This window comes from Vigna angularis, chromosome 9, assembly GCF_016808095.1.
Source record: "Vigna angularis cultivar LongXiaoDou No.4 chromosome 9, ASM1680809v1, whole genome shotgun sequence".
NCBI lineage: Eukaryota > Viridiplantae > Streptophyta > Magnoliopsida > Fabales > Fabaceae > Vigna > Vigna angularis.
In genome coordinates this window covers 10,452,411-10,464,715 of record NC_068978.1, presented here as the reverse complement: position 1 = coordinate 10,464,715, position 12,305 = coordinate 10,452,411, and the positions used below count along the sequence as shown (strand labels likewise).

At 34.2% G+C, this 12,305-nt stretch overlaps 1 protein-coding gene across 1 annotated transcript; it reads left to right on the top strand.

Moving 5' to 3' along the window:
• Positions 1 to 1,100: 1,100 nt before the first annotated feature.
• LOC108347189 (agamous-like MADS-box protein MADS3) lies at positions 1,101 to 7,096 on the top strand. The gene is made up of 8 exons (XM_017586350.2): positions 1,101 to 1,515; positions 4,604 to 4,682; positions 4,783 to 4,844; positions 5,268 to 5,367; positions 6,149 to 6,190; positions 6,334 to 6,375; positions 6,506 to 6,645; positions 6,815 to 7,096. The coding sequence occupies exons 1-8, from the start codon at positions 1,334 to 1,336 to the stop codon at positions 6,900 to 6,902; spliced, it is 735 nt and encodes a 244-aa protein (XP_017441839.1). The 5' UTR covers positions 1,101 to 1,333; the 3' UTR covers positions 6,903 to 7,096.
• The last annotated feature ends 5,209 nt before the right edge of the window (positions 7,097 to 12,305 follow it).

Here is a 12,305-nt window from a genome sequence, read left to right as displayed (position 1 = left end):
GTTCAATTTTAGCTTAATTAATTTAGTCTGAGCAAAACGTGCACAAATTTCTTGACAATAGAATTTGTGTTCTAGCTAGTACATACATAGTGGCATCAATCTTTATCATATGGATAAAGTATAAAGCTTTTTGTCTTCCACAACCTTTTCATAACCTTTTAAATATGTGCTTCCAAACCAGTTTTATCTGATTAGATGCACCACCAACATCAAACTTAAAATCAAACTGTCATATGTATATATATGATAAGAAAAAGTCAACTAAATCTCTTCCATTAGAAGAGCTTCTTGAATTGAAAAATTTGATGGTTAATTAGTTGTTTCTTACATTTCAAAAACAACTTATAACAATTAAGCTCCAGTAATAATGTTTTAATGACAATTGGTTTATGTCAGTGCAAAATCATCTAAGCAGAATATGACAGTAAAAAGTGGTTTTAAGGTAATATCCTTCTGCACTCTCACTTTTCTCTTGATAAAAACAAAACTGCATGGACATGAAATTATTAATCATGATCAGAACCTCAACATTGAAAATATAAAACAGTTTTATTTATTGCCCTTCAATAATGGATTACTCTTTATGGTAAAAGTATTAACTTTTACAAAACTAGCAGCATACCAAGATGATTTAGAGTGTAAATATACATATGTGCAGTCATTAATATATCATATTTTTGGAAGTGAAGTTGAATAAAATGCATATGATGGTGTGAGATATCCCAGTGATATTTGTACAAGTTATTGGTCAACCTGGTGCTGCAAAAGGTTTGGTGATGGTAACCAGTTTTGGGGTAAACAGAGTTAGCAGGCAGTGGTTAGTGCATTTCCACAAATACTGGTATCAGTTGTAAAGTGTGAAGAGGGTTCACATGGGAGCGTGGAGGGAAGTGGCGCGTGAGAGTGGGAGTTCCCTTTCACTTGCCCTAAACTGCAGCAAAAATAAAAGTATGCAGGAAGAGATAACAGGGAGGTATAGAGAAGGGACCATATTTACTAAAATTAAATTGGGAAAAGAGAATGAGATAAAAATAAGAATAACTGGGGTTTCCATTTTTTTGTAAAAGAAGATCAAGTGTGCCCCTTTCTGTGTTCATTGTCTATTTCTATATAGCACACTAACTTCCACTTCTCTGAAACACACACCATATTATCTCATCACAACAACAACAACAACCACTACTGCCACTACTACTTATTTCTCTCTCCCCTTTTGCACTAAACCACACTCTCTCTTCTATATCAAGGGTTGATCACACAATTTCTAATAATAATTCATAAAGTTAGAGTTATTGTTTCGAGACACACAGAAAAAGAGAGAGAGAGAGAGAGAATGGGAAGAGGGAGGGTTGAGCTGAAGAGGATAGAGAACAAAATCAACCGCCAAGTTACTTTCTCAAAAAGAAGGAACGGTTTGCTCAAGAAAGCCTATGAGCTCTCAGTTCTCTGTGATGCTGAGGTTGCTCTCATCATTTTCTCAAGCAGAGGGAAGCTCTATGAATTTGGAAATGTTGGGTATTATCTCTTTCTCTCTCTCTCTCTCTCTCTCTTTCTCTTTCTCTTTCTCTTTCTATTTCTTTCTCTTTCTCTTTGTCTCTGTGTGTGAACTGCAAAAATCTTAGCTACCCTTGCAGTTATTTAATTTGTCCACATATTTTGATTTATTTTTTGAAAGTTTTGTGTCCATTTTTGTGAGGTGCAAATCCCAATAGGTATTAAAATTTTAGATTTTGGGTTTTCTGAGTGACTGTGTGTGTGGTGGGTGGTGCTGATATGGATACCTTCTTCTCTTCTCTGAGCAAACTCACTTTCTTCTTTGCATCAGCTTCTTTCACCAAAATGGCCACTGGTTTCTGCTTCTGCTTTCCTTTATTTTGCCACGACTGAATTTGATGTTTTTAAGATTTTCCCAACACACCTCTTTCATCACTCACTTTCCACCCATTATTTTTTTTTTTTTTCTTTTGTACCTTGTGTTCTTCTTCTTTCTATCAGTCACCGTTCTTGGTTTAACTTGTTTCTCAAACACTTGCACCTGACACTAGACCCCCCCTCCTCCTCTCTCCCCCTCTCTCTTAGCTTCTCCTTTTCTGGATCACTGGATCTTGTCACCCTCTGTGATAAATTAAGCCTATTTTCCTTCTTTTTTATCATCTCTCTTACCCTTGTGGGGTTCTATTAGGAACTTTCATGGCATGGATTCTAGGGGAAATTTTTCAGGAGTTTTTCTCTCTTCCAATTACAGATCGACACGTTTTCTAGTCCTCCCACCTGATATCTCTCTATTGTGAGATAAAGCTTTCGGCTTTGCACACTGATCTACTGATGGAACAGTACAATCTGTTTCCTTCTCTCTCAGAAAAATAAAGGAACAAAGCAATCATATGTACCCAGTTTCGTAACATAGTGTAATTAATTAAAAGGACATGGTTCTGATAACTCTCCTTGTACCGTTGTGCAAGATCTAGGGCTTTCACAACATCTTCCTCTACATGGAAACAATATAATATCATTTTTTTTCAGCTTCCAACAAAGCCTTAAAGTTCCTAACACTCCAGAATCTGGTTCTTAACCTTTGTTTCTTTGATCTTTTGGTTCTATCACTGTATCTTCTCGGAGAACTCTCTATCTTATGTGTCTCTCATAACATAAATTGCTGTCTCTATTTCTTGAGTTTGGACTTTGGAATCAAAGATTGGTGCTGCTTCTCTTTGTTGTCTTTTATTCTTAGGTCTTTTACATGATCAAATGATTCTCTTTCTCTCTCTTTCAGGGAATCTTCTTAATTATCCTGCGTTTTCTTTCATGTTTATGGACAGGAAAGATTGCTTATTCAGCATTGCAATTAGTTTAATTAGGTTTTATTTTCATCTGTTGGGTGATGATAAATTAAAAAAATAAAAAGGAAACATGTTTTTTTCTTCCTTTTCTGCTAGCCCTAGTCAAGGCACGACTTGTTCAAAATATGAAAACGGGAAAAAGAAAAGAAAACTAATACCAGAAAAAGAAAACTAAATGTTCTAAATTTAAGCTAAAATTACAATTTCTGTGATGTTAACATATTATTGTGAACATGATTACATCTGTCGCAAAATTTCGCATGTGCTGCTAAGATGTTTGAGTTTATGTGGTCATAACCTTAGAGACTGAGAAAGTGGATTTGTCTTGTTTTCTTTTACTGTTTTTCGAATTGTGCGTTATCTTCTCACTTATTTCAGCATATATTTTTCCCTGAAAACAATTATTTGGGTGTTCTTTGAATATGATACCTTTTTCTTCGGTAGAAAATAGCGTCACTATATATCTATGTATTGTATTTAATTTCTTTTTTTTTACTGCAAAGAGATATTCTTTTTGAATCTGGGAGAGTCACTTTCAAATTTTGAAGATCATTTGGTTATCTTATCTTTATCTGTCATGGAATAAGATACATATGAAATTTTATTCATGATTTATGGAAAGGTGTAGCCGTACTTGATCTGAAACACTTACCATAATTTCTCCATTTTCTACATCTTCAAAATATAAGAATTGGGTCATCTTCAATTGTTACAATCATAACGTTTTGTGTTCACAATAACCAAATGGATGAAGGATTATTTGTGAAAAAGCCATACACATTCACCTTCATTTTATATACAGCATATATTAAATATTTATTTTTTCTTTCTATCCTTTTTTTTTTCTTATTTGTTCATATATTCTATAAATATATTATATTTTTAGGTGTATATCAAGTGTTGATGAATTTTTTCATGTAAATGAATAATTTTTCTTTGTGAAAAAAGAAGCTTATTTAAATTGTAAAATATTTGAGAAAAATAATTTATTCTTGGTTGTCATTGGTTTTGTATGGATATTTTGGTTTGATGAAGAACATGTCTGCAGGCTGTAAGCATACTTGGTAATTGTCTGTTTTGAGTACAATCATCCAATAGTAGCTGCTTTTAAATATTGTTTTTCTGATTTTATGTTACAGAGGTGAATTTATAGAAATAAGATTTTTAAATAATTTTGTGTAAAGAAACCAAAGTAAAGAAAAATAATGTGAAGAATTTTGTGTGCATATACATTTTTTAATGTAGAGAAATAATATGCTGGTAAGTTATACTTAAAATTAGGTTAAAAAAAAACTTCAGAAAAAGTTTTCCAAACATCAATTTTTAGCCATAAAAAAATTGTGTCATAATATATTATGCTAAATAATGTATCCGGTGCAAACCCTATGGCTTAAATTTTAGAATTTGAACCTTTAATCCACTTTTATCCTCCAAATTAACTTCTAATCATTCCACCTATTGAAATCGGTCAAATTTAAACCTAAACATATAAAATTTTTGAAGTACTTATTTTACAAATTTGAGTTACCAGTTGGAATTGCATACATAATCAAACTATTGATTAAAGTTTCAAAATTCTGTTTACATAAACTTCAATGATCCAGAAAACTTTGAAATGTTCATCATCGTTCATATTTTCTTTTTTAAGTGGGTATTATTTTAATTTCCTTAATACAACATGAAGGACCAACGTTTGCATTATTACACAAATAAAAATTTTTGGTGTAAATATTGACCAATAATCTGTTTCCTTCAATTCGCAGCATTACCAAAACTATTGACCGATACCAACGTTGCTCGTTTACTCCTCAAGATGAACAACATGTTGAATGTGAAACTCAGGTATGTATTAAACTTTTTAATGATATATATGATGCATCTTTATATGTATATAATTTGATCTTGTTAATATTTATTTTTAATTTTTTGTTTTGGCTATCAGAGCTGGTACCAAGAGGTGTCAAAGCTGAAGGCAAAGTACGAGTCTCTGCAAAGGACCCAGAGGTAATGCTCACTATATTCTAAAATGTATAGTGATAAAAATATACTTATGAAATATTTAAACTTTATTTTAAATTTATCTAAAAACATTGTCCCTTTTTTAATTTCTTTCATTTTAAAATGTATATATAACTTTTAATCCTTCAAAGTGTTATTTTTAAAATAACCTTTTCCTCTATAAAATGCTATCTAATATAATTTTTTGTCTCTTAATAAAATGGTCTCTTAAATCATTACAAAATGGCACATTCATAATGACTAAAAATGGATAATTTTATATAGAAAGACTACAACTGAACTTCAAGAAAAAATTTTCAACAGTGAGATGTAAGTGAGTGTTAATCAGAAACAAAGAGAAGTTAATATGGTTTAGAAAATGATACCAGCTCATGTAAAAATTAACTTTGGAATTTATTGTCATTTTAGGCATTTGCTTGGAGAAGATCTTGGACCATTGAACATAAAGGAGTTGCAGAATCTTGAGAAACAGCTTGAAGGGGCATTAGCACAAGCCAGACAAAGGAAGGTGCCAACATATATATAGAACTTTCTCTTTATTGCTCTTTGGATTTCTTGTTGGTACTTTACCTTAATTAGCTTGTAAACCATGTGCCTATATAATAGAAACTGACAACAATCTTTGCACTACTTTAATCTAACTATACTATTCTTCATACTCTTTCTGATATATATATATATATATATATATATAGAGAGAGAGAGAGAGAGAGAGAGAGAGAGAGAGAGAGAGAGAGAAAGAGAGAGAGAGAGAGAGAGAAAGGGATTTAATTTCCGAAAGATTATGTAAAGTGAGCTAGTTTTGTTGTCTTGTATGTCAGAACCCTAATTTGTACTTCTAACATGATTTAATAATTCTAAAGCATTATCCATGGATGAAAAGTAAATTTCTGAAAATGAAACAAACTGTATATACTTACTTCAAAGTTTAATTTTCTCCCTTTTCCCTCTTAAGGATTCTTATAGTTCAACCATCTCATGTTTTTAATAAACTTTTTTTTAGTAAAATATATATATATATACTATTTGATTTAGATGGGTCAAAAACTGAAAATCGTGAGACTCTAGGTAAATTAGAATTATCTGCAGGGAAGTAATCGCTAGAATGACGAAGTTTCTAAAGAAATTTGTATTTGAAGCTTTGAAGAAATCTGAAAGCAGGTTTAATTTTTATGTATAGTTCATTCATAAAGTGCTGGCTTCAATCTGTTTTACAATCACTGGCTAATACGGTAGAAAGATATATTGATTTTGGATGATATTATACCTAAAATTTATTTCAATTGCAGACACAAATCATGATTGAACAAATGGAAGAGCTCCGCAGAAGGGTGAGAATGTTACAGACACTTTTGGTGTTACAATTTTTTTTCATTCTTGTTATTTTTTGTCAAAATTAGTTTTCTAATTATCCAAGTATGAACTTGTAAGACATTTGAAAAATTAAGGTGAGAAATTTTTACTCATCTTGCAGGAGCGCCATCTTGGAGATATGAACAAGCAGCTCAGACTGAAGGTTTTATACTTTGGAACCAAACAATTTCTGTACCTAAGACACCCTGCACCATTGTAGTATATAGGATTCATGTCTTGTCATTTTCTTTTTTTCTCATTCTAATTTCTTCGTCAATCGAATCCCTTTTCAGCTTGAATCAGAGGGATTTAATCTTAAAGCTATGGAAAGCTTGTGGAGCTCTACTTCAGCTGCTGGAAATACTGCCTTTCCCTTTCAACCTCCTCAAACCAACCCTTTGGATTACCAGACTGAACCCTTTTTGCAAATAGGGTAATGAAATTTTCCTTTATGCAAATGATAATCAAATTTCAACAACACTTGTTCTTAGTCTAACACCTTACTCACACATAAACTTCATTTGAAATATCAGAAATGTGTAAGATTGATTGATTGACATTAAAAGTTGAGAAATTCTAAATTAGGGTCTTACATTGAACAGGTACCAACAATATGTTCAAGCTGAGGCATCTAATGTTCCAAAGAGCATGGCTTGTGAGACTAACTTCATGCAGGGATGGATCCTTTGATTAATAATGTTATTGAATTAAGTATATGATTTATGTTATTGTCTATATATGCAAGGATTTATCTTTGTGTTTTGGCTGTTGTTAAATGTTCTTTGTGAGCAGCAAAGTTTCAGACTTGTTTAGTGTTTTCTGTAATTGGATACAAGTACAGACAATGGTTTTACCATATGTTAAAGCAATGCTTTTCTTTCTAACTTTGTGCATGTCTATTTCTCCTTTCTTCACCACAAAAATCTTTCTCTATTTATGGGAACAAAGTCAATAAATCAAAGGTGAAAAAGACCACAGAAAAACAGTTCTTTGCTAATATAGTTCAATCAATTCTCGGTTATTTCCATCTTTCGGATCTTTTAATATTATCACAATATATGTTATCTATTATTGGTGGGGCTCAAACTCTTACTTAAAATCTTTTCTTTATTTTCATGTCTATTATCTATATTATAAATATTTTCTTAGTACGAGTCTTAACATTTAGCGATCGAGAGACTATTTTAATTCAATTAATGATTTCTTTTTGGTGATTTTCAGCTTTCACTTTAAATTTCATTTAATTTTTAAATAATTATGTTATCGATCTCCCTCACACAAACATATAAAGAGAAGATAGTAATATTTCTATGCTCGTTGGAGATATTATCCGAGAACCTAGAACATATTTATTCTCATGTTTATACATATTTTATTTTTATCCATTAAAAATATTTATTCTAATATTAAGTATAGTTATAGTATATATATATATATATATATTATCTTTGTCATCTTGTATTTTAAAAATCCATAAAATTAACATTACTAAATATTCTTAAATCAAACATAATACATATCATTCAATAAGTTATTAGGATTCCATATAAACAATTTGGGCACGTAAGTCTCAGCTTCATCATATTAGGATAATTAATGCAACTCGACATTTTTCCGTAAGCCTCGTACCAATCATGTTTCACATGAAACTAATATTTGTCTTACTCCAAACTTTTTCTATATTTTAACCTTAGCTCTATCACATTAAGGTAGTTCTTTGCGTAAAATCTATACTCCATTTGAATGCCTCTCAACTTATCACTACTTTATATATTTATTTATTTATGTTATTTAGAATATTTGTCATGTGACCTTGATCCTTGGAGTTATTTTGAAGTGTTAGGTGAACATAGGGATATAAGGTGTGTTGTTGTTATGGAGTTGTGGTATTTTGTAGAGAAAATGTTGCATCTGTAAAACGATGACAATGGGTCAATAAATATGGTGAACGTTGCCAAGTGTTATGATGAAGTTCACTTGTTTGTGTATACGGTGTCTCAAAACCAGAAGTGGTAGAAAATGACTTAAAAGTTCAAGGAGAATATTTGTGTAAGGTACCTTTAAAGAGTGAATACATTAGTCGTATTAATGGTGCACCACATGTTGACAAACAGGACAAGTCAAAGGATGAGGTAAGGGCTAATGTAGATGAAAATGAGGGTGAGGTGAGTGTTAGTGGAAAACCAACTACACGAAAAGTGCACCGGTCACACGTAACAAGTGATAAATATCTTTCTCTCTCAAGGAACTTGTGCAACACTCGATATCTCTTGCACTAAATAACTCAATTAGACCACAAAGTTCACAAAAACACAAAGTAAACTCTTTTTGTATTTTTATCAAACAGTTGGTGTACAAGGAAGGAAATGTAACATAGATTATTTATAAATTGTTGAGACTAGAGTTCAACCACTTCATTCTCATGCTTTGATAAACATCTCAATTCCATATTCATATCAAAATCAACTTACAAGACTACTTAAATCCTATCCCTAGTGATTTTGAGCTTATGATAACTTATCAAGTTTCAATCCCTTGAATCCTCAACAAGCAACCATGCATTAAGTTCAAGATACTAGTAAAAAAGGAGGCTTTTAACGCGTTATATACGCTTCGGTTATTACAAAACCGAAGCATATAAAAACGCGGTGGCATTTATGTAAATATTGAAACATTATATGCCTCGGTTATTCATAACCTGATGCATATTCCCTCTACTGCCTCGGTCGCTACGCGAACCGAATCATAAAACTACGTGCCACCTCACCAGCCCCGTCTACCCCATCTGCAAAAGCAGACTTTTTCAAGCCTTTTGCCTCAGTTTTACTCAAACCTGAGGCAGTAGGGACTTTCCTCTTTGTTTAAGCTGTAGCCCGAGACATATAAGTTTAATTTTAAATTTTTTTAAGCGTTTAGGCACCGGTTTTTCGTTTAACCGAGACAATATCCCTTTGTTAGGTTAAAATTTCCTCGCGCTGGTTTCTTCCTTTCTCTCTCACACTTTCTTCTTCAACGCTGGTGCCTCCCTACTATCGTCGGTGCTGCCTCTAGTGCTTCGTCCAAGGAGTCCACGGTGCCGCCTCCCCTGCCGCTTCTCGTTGCTCCTCCGTCACGTGCTCGCCCCTCTGTTGCGTTCTCGCCCCTCTGTCGCATTCTCACTCCTTCATCGCGTGCTCGCCCCTCCTTCTGTCGCGTTTCTCTCGCTGTGTCAAAGGTCGCGCTGCCACAGTTCGTCCACCACCGGCGCCTGCATTGTCTCAAGCGAAGTCCTTTCTTGTGGCGACAATAATTGGAGTTTTCTGTGTAGGTGCAAATTTGCGATTAGGGTTTCCATGGTCTAATTTGGGGATTTTTCTGCAGGTTTCATGGACGAAGTATGAGGAGGTTGTTGGAGATGAAGGAACTCACAATTTGGCGCACGGTGGTGATGGTGGGTTTTGGTGGTTCATGGTGGTTTCTAGGATGAGATTGCTGGTGTGAGTGGGGTTTGGCTTTTACTGCAGGTGGTTGGATGATTGATGGAGGCATTGCGTGAGGAGGATGATGAACTGGGTTCTTGACTAGGTATTTTTGCAGGTCTGGAAATTTCTGATGATGGACGAAGAAGATGGTGGTTCGCAAATTGGGTGGGAGGGAGATTCTCGTGAAGGACGAAGGTGGTCTACGGTGGTGTTTTGGGTGGTCCGATGTGAGAAAGACGGTGGTGTTTGGCGGCGTGTGGTGTTTGGCAGCGTGAGAAAGACGAAAGATAATTCAAACTGAACGGTGCAAAATATGACGATCTCGTGGTGGTCGGCGGCGTCCTGATGGGGAAACCAGGAAGACCATACTGCCTCGGTTCCCTTTGAACTGAGTTCTAATCCTATATCGTTTTGCCTTGGTTCACAGCCAAGGCATAAAAGTGCAGACTTTTTATCTCGTCTATATATGCTTCGGGTCAAGAACCGGTGCTATAGGCTAAAATAACCGATGCCATTGCCTTTAACTTCACAAGTGAGAGTTTAAAATTACTAATGAAGCAAGTTGTATTCTTAAATACAAGCCTCCATTAGGAATTCAATTTCAAGTCTAGATTCTAAAGATTTTTACCAACACCTCAAAAATCACAAATCAAGCATGGGAACAATCCACATCAAGCATTAAGCATGCAAATTGAATACTAACATGAATTGAAAATGCATATATCATTAATAGCACAAAAAAACTACACAAGAGTTATATGTTTTACAACTAATCTCAAAAAATAGGAAAATCCCTCAATAGTGGAAAACTTATGGTTCTATAAATTGAAGAGATAAGCAAGAAAATGAAACCAAAGAGAGATGCACGTCCTTCCCTAGGTTGTTTGCCTCTACTCTATGCTCTAGTCGCGCTTCCTCTTTGCATTCCATCTCTAATTCGTGACCCATCTTCCTCCTCAACCTCTAAAGCAGAAAAACCACCATGGATGAATGAGGAAACCCAAGAAGGAGAGGGAGAGCTTCCTAACGCTCCAAATACCCTCCAAGAGTATCTCCCAAGCACCCTAGGTAATTCTATTCGTGTAAAAATGAGGAATTCCCAAAACCCTCGAAAAAACATGATTAAATACTCACTTTCACGTACCAGGGCTGATAGACTCCCTCATCGGCTTCATTATCACCCAACGAGGCCTTAAAATCAATGCTCTCTGACTTGTAACTCGCAGGGCAAGCCGTTTTTTCACCCAATGACTCAAAAACTACAAGTTTGGGTTGTCATTCTCGCTCAGCGAGAAGGCAACTTGCCCAACAAGTCAGCCTGACGCCCAATAGTAATTTTTGTGTGTTTTGGGAGCGGTCCATGGCCATATAATCCTATAAGTGAGTCTTTTCTTCATGTTTGTAGCATTGGGTGTGATTCTATCTAAAGTGGGTATGTGTAAAAAATGATTCTTTCTAGTCATGCTTCCCTCAGTTCCAACTTGTTTTCCTCCACTAGAATTGCTTCTTATAATTTTATTTCACACACTCAAAGAGATATTAGAGGTAAAAAAAAGGCATACACTAAATAAAACACAAGAAAACATGAAAACACATTGAACTTAAGGATAAAATAAGATCAAAGCTACGAATGAGTTGATTCATTCATAAAAACATACATATAAAAACATGTAAAATCAACTATTATCAAAGGAAGTCTAGAGGTTAGGTGGGACCTGACATAAGTGAAAGTGAGGGTGAGAGTGAGGTGAGGAAGCCCAAAGGTCAATTGAGGGTTGATGTAGGTGAAAGTGAGGGTAAAGGTAAGGTGAGGAAGTCTGAGGGTGAGGTGTGAGCTCATGTATATGAAATTGAGGGTGAAGGTGAGGAGAGAAAGCTTAGGAATGAGGTAGGGGAGGATGCTTTACATGAATGTGAGTCTGATGGTGAAATTGAGAGTGAGTTTGTGGTGTAGAGCTTGATTGATACTAAGCTTAAGTATTTTAGTGGAAGTGATAGTATAACTAATAAAAAGGATATGGTAGCTGATGATACAGTTGGACATATTGAAGGACATGTTGATGTTCGTATCAATGTTGACAAGTGTCTACAAAATATTGTAGAAGGATTTGTGGAAGTTATTAAGTGGGCACTCAATTGAAGAAGACAATGAAAACAACATGGCGAAGAAAAATGATATAGGATTGTCTGATGATGATTAATAATCAGAAAACTTGGTTACTTGTGAAGACAATCATAATGACACGATAGGGGATGAGATAGACAATTCTGGTCCATTTGGCACATTTTTTATGCCAAAATCTATGATTGATTATAAATGAGAAGTAAGAACAACTTTCATTGATAAGCATCAACTTAAGCTGTTAGAACTTATGTTGTGCATTCTAGGAGAAATTTGAAATTTCATATAATAGATAAAGAAAAAGTAAGAGTTATATGCATGGGGCCCGAGGAAAATGTGAATGGTCAACTTATTGTTCCTACTTGTCTTCATGTAATTCTTGGCAATTAAGGAAAGTTTTGGATAGTCATAATTCTAGCCAAGAGTTTAACATTCATAAGATCAATGCAAAATGGTTGAGTAACATCCTACAATTCTCATCAATGGAAAATTCGAAATCGAAGGTAAAGG